Source organism: Drosophila sulfurigaster, chromosome 2R (genome assembly GCF_023558435.1).
Source record: "Drosophila sulfurigaster albostrigata strain 15112-1811.04 chromosome 2R, ASM2355843v2, whole genome shotgun sequence".
NCBI lineage: Eukaryota > Metazoa > Arthropoda > Insecta > Diptera > Drosophilidae > Drosophila > Drosophila sulfurigaster.
The window spans coordinates 15403473-15416433 of NC_084882.1; the positions used below are offsets into that span (position 1 = coordinate 15403473).

At 41.5% G+C, this 12961-nt stretch overlaps 2 protein-coding genes across 5 annotated transcripts in view; one reads left to right on the plus strand and one right to left on the minus strand.

Moving 5' to 3' along the window:
* The first annotated feature begins 5 nt into the window (after positions 1–5).
* Positions 6–5313, plus strand: LOC133836236 (endothelin-converting enzyme 2). 2 transcript variants are annotated; one of them, XM_062266606.1, is made up of 9 exons: positions 6–699; positions 2109–2229; positions 2292–2386; positions 2451–3024; positions 3078–3357; positions 3413–4241; positions 4320–4368; positions 4538–4740; positions 4808–4945. In XM_062266606.1, the coding sequence occupies exons 1-9, from the start codon at positions 579–581 to the stop codon at positions 4810–4812; spliced, it is 2277 nt and encodes a 758-aa protein (XP_062122590.1). In that variant the 5' UTR covers positions 6–578; the 3' UTR covers positions 4813–4945. The 2 variants fall into 2 exon arrangements, with proteins under 2 accessions (XP_062122590.1, XP_062122589.1); XM_062266605.1 differs by having other exon boundaries at positions 15–699; positions 4538–4736; positions 4808–5313.
* A 1009-nt stretch (positions 5314–6322) lies between these two features.
* LOC133836237 (RYamide receptor) overlaps positions 6323–12961 on the minus strand; it is a 70737-nt gene continuing 64098 nt past the window's right edge. For 2 of the 3 annotated variants that reach the window (XM_062266608.1, XM_062266607.1), the window contains exons 5-8: positions 7365–7433; positions 6981–7288; positions 6543–6634; positions 6323–6480 (exon numbers count right to left, since the gene is read on the minus strand). In XM_062266608.1, coding sequence (XP_062122592.1) covers positions 6338–6480; positions 6543–6634; positions 6981–7288; positions 7365–7433 — 612 coding nt within the window. In that variant the 3' untranslated portion in view covers positions 6323–6337. The remainder of the gene's footprint in view (positions 6481–6542; positions 6635–6980; positions 7289–7364; positions 7434–12961) is intronic. The other variant, XM_062266609.1, reaches the window with a different exon arrangement.

Consider the following 12961-nt stretch of genomic DNA (forward strand, 5'->3'; position numbering starts at 1 on the left):
TCGTTACTGTTGTTGTTATTTGGTTGCCTGTCGCTCGACGGCCTTATAAAAACCTTGTGCTGGCAGCAACAAGGCTTCAATACGCCGGCAGTCGAGAGTTCAGTCGTTGTGTTGCAAGTGCCTGTGCTGGTGTTCATTTTGTTTATTATATACATGCTTTGGCGTTGCAGTTGGAGCTACAAAGTTGCGGACTATTTCACTTTTCATTGATTCGCATTATGAGAAATTATGCAACCGCCTGAATAGAAAGTCAAAAGTCAGAAGCCAAAAACTTGAAACCAAAACAAGTCATTAACAAAGGCGAGCCCACATCTAAAAAGAGAAGATTGTGCTGTTCTCTAGCTGCTGCAACTCTTCATTTGTATGCGCAACATGTGGTGTGCAATGTGGGGGAACAACATGTGAACTACATTCGTCGACGGCCTCTGCATATTAATGAGGCACTTGCGCATTTATCTCAATTCATAATAGAAATGCTCTCATAGCTGTAGGAAAAAAATCACCCGGCTTAAGGGAAATTTAAATGGAAAATGAATAAACTATTTAAGATCAACTAATTGATTGAATGATATTTGAATATGGATGCTGGACCGCCCAATACGCGCAATCGCATCTGGACCACGGGCAGCACAAACAATGGATTCTTCGATGAGAATCTGCAACAGCAGCCGCTGCCCCTGCAACGCCTTCAAACGCCGGGTAAGATCGGACATTAACGATGTTCTATTATAGGAAGCTGTTTCATTTCGATCTGCACTTTTCCCATGCTTTGTGGAATTCTTCCGCTAAACTTAATGACATATACTAAAAGTGATAATGAGAATAAAAACTTGCAAGCAGTGATTCATAGACCGCAAAATATCTCTCTCCGACTTCAGATGACCACTCATCAAATTATTACCAATTCTAAATAGTATTATTCATCTGTCTTGTTACAAGCTAATGACAAATTCATATAGATATTGATTGAATTGTTCAAAATTAATATCTTAGTTGTGGCACCATCAATTGTCTGGATGTTATTATGCCTGAATTAGTTATTCTATCCAAAAACGGTAAAGATGTTGTGATTGTTCGATCAGCAAGTTTATCTGTCATGGATTTCTTGGGCTTATCAGTCAACTTTTGCGTCTTGATTTTCTTGGGCAACTCCATTTTCTTGATATCATCTTTTGGCTTATGAACTGTTTCCTGTCTTCTGTGCTCTTTACGCCATTGCATAATGAACGAGTAGAGAAGATATCCCATAAATATCGATACAATGCCAGCCCAAATTTCCATAATAATCTCCCAGGGGCCAACGACATTGGACTTGAAGTCGACAACTTCCTTCATAACGTGACTTAAGTCGGACACGTCCTCGGCCATGTTGTATATGTTGACCTCAAGGTCGAAGGGCTTGTAACCAAAAGCAGATAGAATAAAAGACATTTTCCAATATTGATCTACAGAATTTTGTTGAAATCGAAATGAGTGCTGAATCCTAGGCAATGTTAATGTCCAGTATGTATTATTCTTTATATATTTTTATATCTGTTGTGCCCTGATTGATAAACATCTGCAGATGTGCATCTGTAAACTATTTATATGCCATCGGCAAATACGACTACATAGACGTAATTTAAAATGCAGAATGTATGTGGGCATGCCTGAAAGATAAACTCGGTATCAGGCCGATTTTACAATTAGTTTAATGTCACCGAGCACGCAAAACAATTGCAGTGCATTGAACCAGCTGCGGGATTGCAGTGGTTTATGCATTTACCGGAAAAAGCCAGTTGAATGTGACAGGTAAATGCATTAAAAATGCGATTAGAGGACACGTATCCTTGTTGTCCAGCCATCCACGCGCAAAAACAAAACAAAAACCAAAAAAAAACACAGGACATCAATGGGGCTTAATGACGTAAATGGATCAAGATTAGAGTGTTGTATAGCAATACAACATGGTGATAGAAAGTGAGAGAGAGAGAGGGACAGGAAGGAAATTATTGCTGATAAATTGCTTTCATAAAACAAATATGAAATAAATCCACAACAGAATTTATATCATTTGACAGCTCTGAATTAGTTTTTGTGTAATTTGGTGTAATGAATTCTCACTGCAGCTAATCGGAATCTATTGTCTGGCCACAGCAATGGAAATGCCATTGGACATGCGGAGAGTGCCCAAAGTAAACATCTACCCTACCAGCCCATAGGATCCAATCTAATTGGCGTGCAGTCAAAGTGGGTGCGATGTCTATATATACATACATACAAGTTATTTACTATATGGCTTTTGATTTCAGATTTCGACGCAGTTACTATCACAAGGTCGTGCTGGGGGGTTTGGCATTGCTGGTCATCCTTTTGCTAATAACAATCATAGTAATAAGCATAACTCGTGAGTGCCAAGTTCATTTCTATTCCATTCTATACATAATTTAAATTTAAACTCACTTCTTCAGTTAAGAAATCTAGTAATATTTGCCGTAGCAAGGAGTGCATCCGCACAGCGGCCAGCCTCATCTATGCCATGGACGAACAGACTGATCCCTGCAAGGACTTTTACAAATTCACATGCGGCCGCTGGGCCGACGAGCATCCGCGTCCGGATTCAGCGACCTCTAACGATTGGTTCCGCGAACGCCAGTCGCATATAATGCGTGTGGTGCGCGAGTTCCTCAAGTCGAACATCAGCAGTGAGGAGCCCGAGGCTGTGGGCATGGCCAAGACCGTATACAAAGCTTGTATGAATACCGATCTGCTGGACCAGCGCAATCTGGAGCCGCTTGTTGCGTATCTGCAAAGGTTTAAACTGCTGCTGTTGCCCTCTGCCTTGAATCTTACATTCAGCAGCAACTCAAGGTATGCCATGGAGTCGACTAATGCGAGCTTCAACTGGTTGGATAGCATTGTGGCCATTAAACGGCATCTCAGCATGGATCTGATCATTGGCTTTGATGTGTTTCCCGATCCATTTAACCGCACACTCAATCGCATTGCGCTTGGCACTCCCGAAACAGAGTCCGCATTTCCATTGTAAGTTCAGCAAGTTTAGCAAGATTACTTTAACTTAATACTGGTTTGTTTAGCAACAATGATGATTCGCACAAGATGTTGCGCAAGATACACAAACGCACCATCTTCATGGAGAACCTGGACGAGGATGAAGATCCCGACAATCGCGAGAACGAAGAGGAAGAAGCAGCAAAGCAGACGGGCTCAGGGATGTCTGCTTATCTGCTCTATGTCCGTAAGGTCATTGAGAAATATTTGCTTTATGTGGATCCCGATGTTAACCAGGATGAGGCTACTGTGGGTATTACAGAGTTGGTGAAGCAAGCCGTTCAAGTAGCAAGAAAAATACATATGGTGAGGTTGAAGAAATACACAATTTTGCATATTAAATGAAATATATTTCCTGCAGCTAAAAGAGGAGGCGGAAAACATTACGAAGCCTTCGAAAAATCCGGCTGACGACATCGTTTACATTTCGCTGTTGCAGCTGCAGAATCAAACGGACAAGAAGATTGCTCCACAAACGTTGCCCATCTGGTTGCGCTACATGAGTTTGATTCTCGAAGGCACAAAGCATGCAACTAAAATGGAAACCGGAAATACAACAATTATAACGAGTCAGGCGGATATATTCTATTTGCAGAGCATTGTTGAATACCTTCAGGAGACGCCGGCCCCATACATCGAGTCCTATCTGTGGCTCAGCGCAGTCGAGGAGCTGGTGCTGCACACGACCAGCGATATGAGGTTGTTGCATTCCGAGTACATGCGTCTGGTCATTGGCACCGAGGGCAGTACACCGCGATCCCTCTACTGTGCCCATGGGGTGAACTCACTCTTTGGGATGGCTGTCAGTTATGTGCTGGCCGATGAACAGTTCACCAGGCAGACGCTGCCACGTGTGGAGCGCATGCTGAGCGATATACGACGCTCATTTGATCGCCTGGTGCGTGGCACATCCTGGATGGATGCGGCAACGAAGCGACAGACAATGCTAAAGTCTGCTGAAATGAAGAGCTTCATTGGCTTCCCCCCGTGGCTGACGAATGCTACAGCTCTCAATGCGTACTACGAGGGCGTTAAGGTTAATGCGAGCACTCATCTGGAGAACCTAATGGGATTTGTACACTGGCAAATGCTGGGCAGAATCAATGACATGGACGAACCGGAGCCAATTGGTTGGGCGACATCGCCATCGAATGTCAACGCATTCCACACGTTTCAATCGAATGCCATAAGTACGTCGTGGGGGAAACATGTGGCATGCTTACATTCTGTTTAATCTGTATTGTTGTTTCTTCCAATCTCTTTTGAAGCTGTGCCCATTGCCATTTTGCAGTATCCGTTCTACGACCTTGGCCTTGAGTAAGTTGGATGGCTCATTGCTCAGCACTTGGACACAATTTCCTCGCGCACACACTCTGCACCCTGCACTCAGCACCCGGCACTCGGCACTCGTGCCTGCACTGCTTTTAATCTCTTAAGTTACCCGAGTAACAACTCAATTACAATGGTACGAACGCATCCTTATTAGAGCCCTGAATTACGGCTCAATTGGTACGATACTGGGCCATGAACTGACGCACGGCTTCGACGACAGCGGACGTCGCTTCGACCGTTTTGGCAATATGGTGGAATGGTGGTCCAACCAAACAATCAATGAGTACGTCAATCGCACCGATTGCTTTGTCGACCAGTACAGTCACTACTATCTCTCGGATATTGGCGAATACGTTAGTATGGCAACGGAAACTGAAGTGACCATCTGCTGCTGCAAGGCATAAACAATTTGTACACTTTGCAGATTGATGGCGAACTGACGCTCGGCGAGAATATTGCGGACAATGGCGGCATGCGGGAGGCTTTTCTCGCCTATCGACTCTACGTGAAGGAGGTGGGACGTGAGCGACTCAAACTGCCTGGCCTGGAGCATTACACGCACGAACAGTTGTTCTTCATTGCGTTTGGCAATCTCTGGTGTGAAACGTATACGCCTGCTGCATCGCGTTATGCACTGGAGGACTCGCATTGTCCCGGGCAGTTTCGATTGAAGGGTGTGTTGACCAATTCAGAGGAGTTTGCGCGCACCTTTAAGTGTGCGGCGGGTACACCAATGAATCCTGGGCAGCCGAGGTGCCGCATTTGGTAATCAAATACGTACAATTAAGACGATATGAACACTCAAGTGATTTTTCTACGTACATACTTAGTATAATCGTTTAGTATAGGCATTGATGGCATACTCACGTTTTACAAGTGTTTTCTGCTCGTATTTTTATAAATATCCAATAAATGGAGTTTTCGTAGTCAGCAGCTATTGTTTAGTTTAATTCATCGTGTGGTTGTAATTAGCTGTGCGTAATACAAGTGGAATGCATTTATGAATCAATTTAATGAATCAACATGTAAACATATGTAGTTTTGTGTGCAGTTCTGAGTCGATTTTAAGAAGCTAGTTTTAAACCACATTTAATTAACTGCTATTATTTTAAATAAAGTAGCTGCAACACATTAAAGTCACAATGAATGTGCTGCACAATGTTCAATACCAATATATTGATATGTGCTGCGCAATGAATGAAATTTCTGAGAGAATGTGTTGATTACAAAATGAAATTCACATTGAACAAGCTGTCATAACTTTAATCCTATACCAACTAACCGCAATTCTGAGTAAATTTGATAAATCAAAATTGGAGCCCCGTTTAACTAACTGTCATATTTTTAATCCAACTGTCAAACGGCAATTTTTTCTCACATTTGAATAAAACTCTCCTGTCGAACGCCAATCAATGCTGAAATCCGCATAAATGGAAAGCATAACCATGTTCAGCTGGCGTATCAAAGCTAAATTGGCGCTAGATAACCATTTTCAAATGCGGTTGCCAATTCCAAAATAGTTTTAGTTGTGAAGTTATTTCGGTCTTGTTGCCCATCAAAGTATGCAACATATTTTGCCAGCTCTAAAAGGTTTTGTGTGTATTTGCTAACAACTGTTGTCTACTTTTGGGCGCCACTCAAATTTATATTCACCACACGAATATTCATTCAATGGTGAATCGCCTTTTTACGCAGACAAAAGAAAATGAAATATTAATGTTAAGGAAATTCGAATCCAATAATTTGGAAATTGATAAATTACATTTTCACTTCTATTCACATTGATTTAGGGATAAATTTAATATACATTTGATTCATTTACATAGAGTTAACATTTACAATACACTTAATACATAGATATAGAATAGCTATTTTGTATGTCAATAGAGATTCAGCACATCTTTGGTTTCTCATCTCATCTCATCTCATCTCATCTCATCTCATCGCATCTCATTCAAAACTGTGTCGAGCTCAGCGTGCTGGCTCCGTTCATGTGAAACGCACTGTGGGCGGTTCTCGACTGAAGCGTCGCTTGTGGCTCCTCTCGGGATCCGGAAGCTACCGCAAGACAGTGGTCTCTGCACATGAAAATTGGCTCTGCAGGAAGTGTTAATTGCATAGATTATGTGGCACTCGCATACGCTTCATTGTTTACTTACCATTTGCATAGAATTCGTGCGCAGCTTTCGCCTTGTGCTGATGTAGGTGGTGCAGGTGTTCACACGATGTAGGTGGAATGCATCTTCGGTTCCTTTTAGTGGTAGAAAGAGTCAAGAACAACAGCAATTAACAATGTGTGTTTGCACACAGTATACAGTAATCAGAATGAAATTATAATTAAATCCACTGAGCAGTTCACAAAATTGTGTGCTTACGCATGCAAATCATTCTCAAGTATATTGTTCTTGTCTCTACATTGTTCTACTATTATGTGTTTGTATGTTGGTTTGATTGCTGCATGCATTAAGAGTCAAGGAACATACTACTACCGCAAAGACATGCTTGAGCAGAGCAGACAACAAGACAGACAGAGACTGAGAAAGAGACAGACAGAGAGTTTTTGAAATAAATATTGTACTAGATAGAGAGGGAGGCACCTAATGCGTATTTTAGGTTTCCTGACTAGACCATCGCCATTTCGGCGATTGTATTTGAAGGTCATCTCACCCGTTGCTTCATAGCTGCGCTCGCCCCGGCTGCGCAGATATCGATGCAAACAACAGCAACGACGCAGGCCGGGAACGCGGTACATGATCTGAAGGAAACCACCGCGAAAACGCGCATTCATATAGCAGTAGATGATGGGATTGTAGCAGCTGTGCGACATTGCCAGCCAGTGAAATGCGAAGAACACGTATGGCAATGGCTTCCACGAATCCATCGACTCATTGTCCTTTAGCAGCAGCTGTAAACGACAAGAGAAGCGGTTAATAAAGCTATTTCTCCGTTAAACGGGGGGAAAAGGGAAAAGTCCAACCCACCTGTAGAATGTTGAAGGGCAGCCAACAGCTGGTGAATACGATGACAACAGTCAGCATCATCTTAATCATCTGCAAATAGACAGAAACAAGAATAGACCAAATATAATAAAAGCTTCGTTTTAGGGGTTAGCCAAGCAATTGCACTCCTAGTACTCCCTCTCCTCCCATTGACATTCTCTGCGAATGCTTCTTCTGAGATGCTTTGACATTTGATGCGGTTCAAAGTTCATGCACCTAAGGACGACTGACACACACACGCAGAGTTGGCTATTGTTCGGATTTACGAGCTGCCACAGACGCAATTGTGGTGTGGCATGTTATCAACCCACCGGAGCGCAAAATCTCATTTTGTGGCCACAGCCACAAAGAGTTCTGGGGGCCAGGGGCAAGTCACAAGTGGAAAATGTGGCGTGTCCATTAAAACGAAGACAACGAATAACTTTATTTAGACGTAACGGAAGTTAAGCAGATAAACTCGCAAACTAATTTATCAATGCGAAGATGTCCCAGGGTGAGCAAAACACAGAAAAAACGAATCTTAAAGAGTTACCAGCTGCCTGGAGGGGGGCGTGGCATTTAGCCTTAAGCGTCGTGGCACATATGTGAGCTTTATGCTGAGTAATTATGGCCACATAAATAAGTAAACGGAGCACAGCTGATTCCACAGTGGAAAAAGCAGAATAAACACTAAACGCTGCCCAGCTCACAAGTGTCAACTTATTTATGTGAGTGAGTGTATGTAACTGTGTGTATTTATGTATGAGAATGTCTATGTCACTGCTTCGGCTATTTTTATGCTATTCTTCATTGTATAGCAAAGATAGAGCAAGGATGCACAACTGATTTTCCACAAAAGGATACGAGTTATAAAAAAAACATATATATATTTAGCAAAGTTGTGTGATGAATAGAGGGAGATCTGTGGCAACAATCTTTTACTTTGTATAAGTTTGCACAAAATCCATTTGCAGCTAGAGTTAGTGACACCTTGTAGCAGAGCTTAACTAAATTGTTAACAACTTGTGGTTAACTGCTTTTAATTATGGTAAACGTTAATCAGCTAGTTTATAGTCTGAACATTAATGTAATTGTGTTTTACGAGATTTAAATTGTTCAACTTTTGCATAGCAAGGTTGTGTCTATTTATTTGCCGGGTACATGGCAGTCGAGTACTTGGCAAAGATTTAATCTTGAAGTCAGGGAGATTGTTCGCAACGTCTTTATTGCAGCGATGTGGCAAGCTTAGTTGCTCCAGCTAGTTGCCCAAAACTGTTATTGTGCTCGACTAATCAAATGCTTGTTCTAACCTTCAACAGTTTCATATATTTTATGCCCAAATGGCGAGTGATGTAATAAGCCATAACTGGCTTCGTTTCAGTTTAGTTTTATGGTGAGCTCATCACGTGTTCACCTTAGAATGTGAAGGCACGACATAACTGTTAAGCTGTACGCTCGCATATTTGTCAATCTGCTCTGCTCTTGCCAGGCAGATGAAGTCTGAAGTTTTGGCAGCTAATGGCTGCCACATGGCAACATCTTGCCAATAATCGAATCATCATTGATGGAGTTCGATTGAATTTTGATGGCAATAAGCGACGACCATTTTGGCCGTGCTGAATTTTTATCGCATAATCGCAGCATATTTACATATGCGGCATGTAACTGTATCGTCGTGCAGCATATGTGGCAACTGGAAACTGACAACTGGCTTATGCATAAAATCAATGGACTGCGGCAACTGGCAAATTGTCCCTTTTTGTGTGTCAACGTCAGCATTGCAAAGAAATCGAATCGTATCGCAGGGAATCAAATCGAATGGAATCACTGAATGCGATAAAACAGATAGTCCTCGGCTGCCATTTAATTGGCATTTTTATTGGCTTGCTTTTGTTTTTGTGCTTTGCTGGTTAACGAGTATATTAGACGTTGCATTCCCTTTGACATTGCGTGCGTGTTGACTACATTACGGATACGCACCATTGTACACGCATGACTCTTGCTTGCTTTATAGAATAACGCCCAGGAGTATTTATAAATAAAGTGCGCTGCTAGGCAACAAAGTGCGGCATATCAAACTAATGAGTTGACTGTAACTAGTAGCCAGCAAATACTAAACATATATCGTATTATTACCCCAACTCCGATGCATTATAGTAGTAGTAGTCTGTAGTAAATTCCATGGCTGTAACTCTCAGGTATATTAGCTACAATTTACGTACTTCTTGGGCAACTTGTAAGAGCCTCAACTGGTGTGTGTAGCGAATTGCATTTATGAGCCGGTCTCGTGCAACGAATTGTGGCATCTTCATTTTGATGATAACCCCATCAGCCGCTGTCGTCATAATACATACGAATACTCTTATGCGTTTTTCTTTTCGGCCTTTGCTTGCTTCTCCAGCTTCTTCTCAGATTTATTTTCGGCGGGTTTTGTTTTTTCTTAGTTTTTGGTGTCAGTTTAATGGGCGGCAGTTGGCGCTGCAGCGTTGCGACGCCAGATCGCATCAACTATTTGACACTTTGACTTTTTGCGCGGTCACACGAACCGGTTACGGATACGCTCCAGCAGTGTAACGGTTATGGTTAGGTTTATGCTTACAGTTAGCCGTTATGTCCACTCATAAAAGTTAATGTCGCGGCTGTCGCTTACATAAAAAATGAGTTCATGTACTTGTGCATGCTGTAATTTATTAAAATGATTTCATTTTATTGCTCCCACACTCGTTGAACCTTCCTCCCTTCCTCACCTGCATCCCACCATTCTTCATCCTTTCGCCCGCATTTGAGGAACCAACCATTAAAGTGCAAAAAGAAGGATGGGCGGACGGCAAATGTCAAACTGACAAATGATTTTGCATATCGTTTTGAAAGGGGACAGACTGTGTCTGAGTGATTTCTGTTTTGATTTGAATAGACTTCACTGGCGACTCTCCGAGTCTACTACAAGTCTTGGTCCACTTTGTACCTAACGTGCCGAAAGCCCAGGGGCAACGATGGGGTGCGAACTTTTCTGTCAAATTATTCGCTAATTAAATTTCTTGGCACGTCGCAGCCAGAGACTTGTAAGCGGTCTCGACTTCGGCGACTGCTGGCGTCTTTAGTTTCTTTAATTAATGTGATGTGGGGTCTCCCTCTGGAAAGAGTTGATTGATATTTAAGTGCACAGCAAAAGGGTTTTTAATGTGGGTGCTCTAAATACATTTACATTTACATTGTGGCAATTTAAGATTTGCTGTTGTTGACTCAAATTGTACATGACGCACAACATGACTCTTATCCGTAAAGGCATGAAGTCACAGATCTCAAGCAACTGTCGGATAAATGTCAAATGCAAAGTATGACGAAACATGACCAACAATAAGCCGCAACTTTCATCTTTCAATTGGCCAAAAAAAACACACACACAACAATTTTGAGTACATTTTTTTTTCGGCAGTTCAAAAAATGCTTTCCACAGCCGAAAAAAAAATTTAAAAAAACTTGGCTACTGCTCGAAGGCAGTTGGAGAAAAAAGAGTCGTCTAGACATCAAACTGTCCAATCAGCGAAACGTGAGTCCAAAAGCGGCCCTAACTTCCGTAGCTGCCACCGCGGGGGCGACTCAGGGGGCAGAAGTGCGGCGCGGTAAGCGCATTAAACCATTTTGATTGCAATTTTGGGCAAGTCCCATAATACCATTGTACTGGCTGGTAATGATTGTTTGCACCGTTTTCGAGATTTACTTTTATTTGTTTACCGTCTGCAGTCAGCTGGGAAGCTGACCAAGCACAAAAAACAAAACACAAACACAATATACAATACACAATATAAACAATGAGCTAAAATTCAATTTAAGCCTAAATGAAGTTTTTAAGTTATTACATTTTCCAACTCTCTTTCAATTATAATTCTAATATCTTTTCGGCTTGTGAATAACAAAAGAAAGCTTTCTAAAGCGAAATGGGTTTCGTTTTAATCAATTTGATACAAAAGTAAATTAGGTGAATTGTTTACAATTTTGAAAGATCAACAAACTGAAGAGCTTGAACAGACTTATTCCCCTAGGTAATTGAGCTTGTTTTTGCTAGCCAGTTAATTAAGTAGTTTATGGAAATGAAATAAATGTTATGCTACAGTTCGACACTCACCACCAAAATTGTATCAACAGCTATTAATCAAATTGTTGGCTAATCGATTAGCGCGTGCTTCAGGCTAGCTGTTTGTTGGCCAAGTTAGCCAGTTGACCAGTTGGCAATCGCCTTTTGCCTGTTGCTTAACCTGAACTTTCTTGTTGAACCCGCATATCTCAAGTCGATGTAATGAAAGGCAGTGTTAATTGCAAAGCAATTACGAAACTGGGCGCTTCGAAAAATATTAAAAAACCTGTTAAGCTGAGAGGTGAAAATATTAATGCGCCCGTGACTTCAAACTAATCAGCAACTAATTGGATTGAGAATTTATTGCAAAACAAAAAACTTTTTTCGCCCCGAAAAAAGTCTAACTTTCAATTTTAATTCTCCAGGTATCCGCAAGAAGAAAATGAAAATGGAAATGAAAATTAAGAAATAACTAAATAAATGAGTGTAAAAGTATCGTAAAAATCCAAGAGCCATAAAAAAATAATCAAAGGACCGACCACCGAGCACCAAGCACCGACCACGAGCAGGAGTTGCCCAAACAATTATAGCCAAGAGAGAGAATTTATGGGCCAAGAACAAAGCGCCGTTCAATGACCAGCAGCAGGCGAGTCCGTAAACTCATATTGGGCGATAAAAGCAAATAAAATTAAAGCCAAGTAGCAAACCACACGAGGGCGTGGTACCTCAAATTTGATGGATTCTCTGTGGCCAGTTTCGCCTCGAAGTTCTCCTGTGCCGAGCTCTCTCCCATATTGCACTGTTGTCTACTCGAAGTGTACGTGACGCGACTTTTGCTTTTACGATGAACATACATTATAATTAACGCTATTGAGGGCTGGGCGCAACGGGGGCGTGGCCAAAACTCAAGCTGAGAAAAGGAAGAGAAAAAGCGCAATTAATTATAGGGCCGCAAGTGTCATAAACCCAAAGCAACCGCCGTTTGGAGAGGTGCCGAATGAAGCCTAACAAGAGCTGTCAATTAAATGAAGCAACCGAAGCCGAAAGCCCCCAAAATCCAGGTCCGATGCTGGGCTTTAGTTTGCTTGAACAGTGCTGAGTTCCTGGTACTCCCCTTTCCCAAAGTAAAATAAAATGCCACATAAATAAAGGTCATATAATTTTTCATCCATCACGCGATGCTTTGTGCACGTTTCGCTTTTTCCACTAGCCAAAAAGGCTTACACACCATTTTTCTAAAACGAATTGCATACCCTAACACCAAAGGTATTGCTAAATATTGAAAGCAGTTGTTAGAGTATTTACAACGTTATAAAAAGAGCACACAATATCTTCAATATTTATTTATTTTCCAGTATTGCCAACTTTTCTTTAAGGGTATTAAATATTCCACTCTCAGCAGTTGATTGATTTTTGCTTTTGTTTATTTTTATTGCCTGGCCCTTACCTAAATATAAATTGAATTTAAAGCAATTTCTTTTTCATTTCCTAATTCTTATTGCCGTTTTCCCAATCTTCCATCTGC

Bases quoted from the DNA above. Each gene is read 5' to 3' on its own strand.
- LOC133836236 (XM_062266605.1), top strand. From the start codon at position 579: ATGGATGCTGGACCGCCCAATACGCGCAATCGCATCTGGACCACGGGC. The intron at 3,358-3,412 runs GTGAGGTTGAAG...TATTTCCTGCAG, and splicing joins TAGCAAGAAAAATACATATG to CTAAAAGAGGAGGCGGAAAA. The intron at 4,737-4,807 runs GTTAGTATGGCA...TACACTTTGCAG, and splicing joins TCTCGGATATTGGCGAATAC to ATTGATGGCGAACTGACGCT.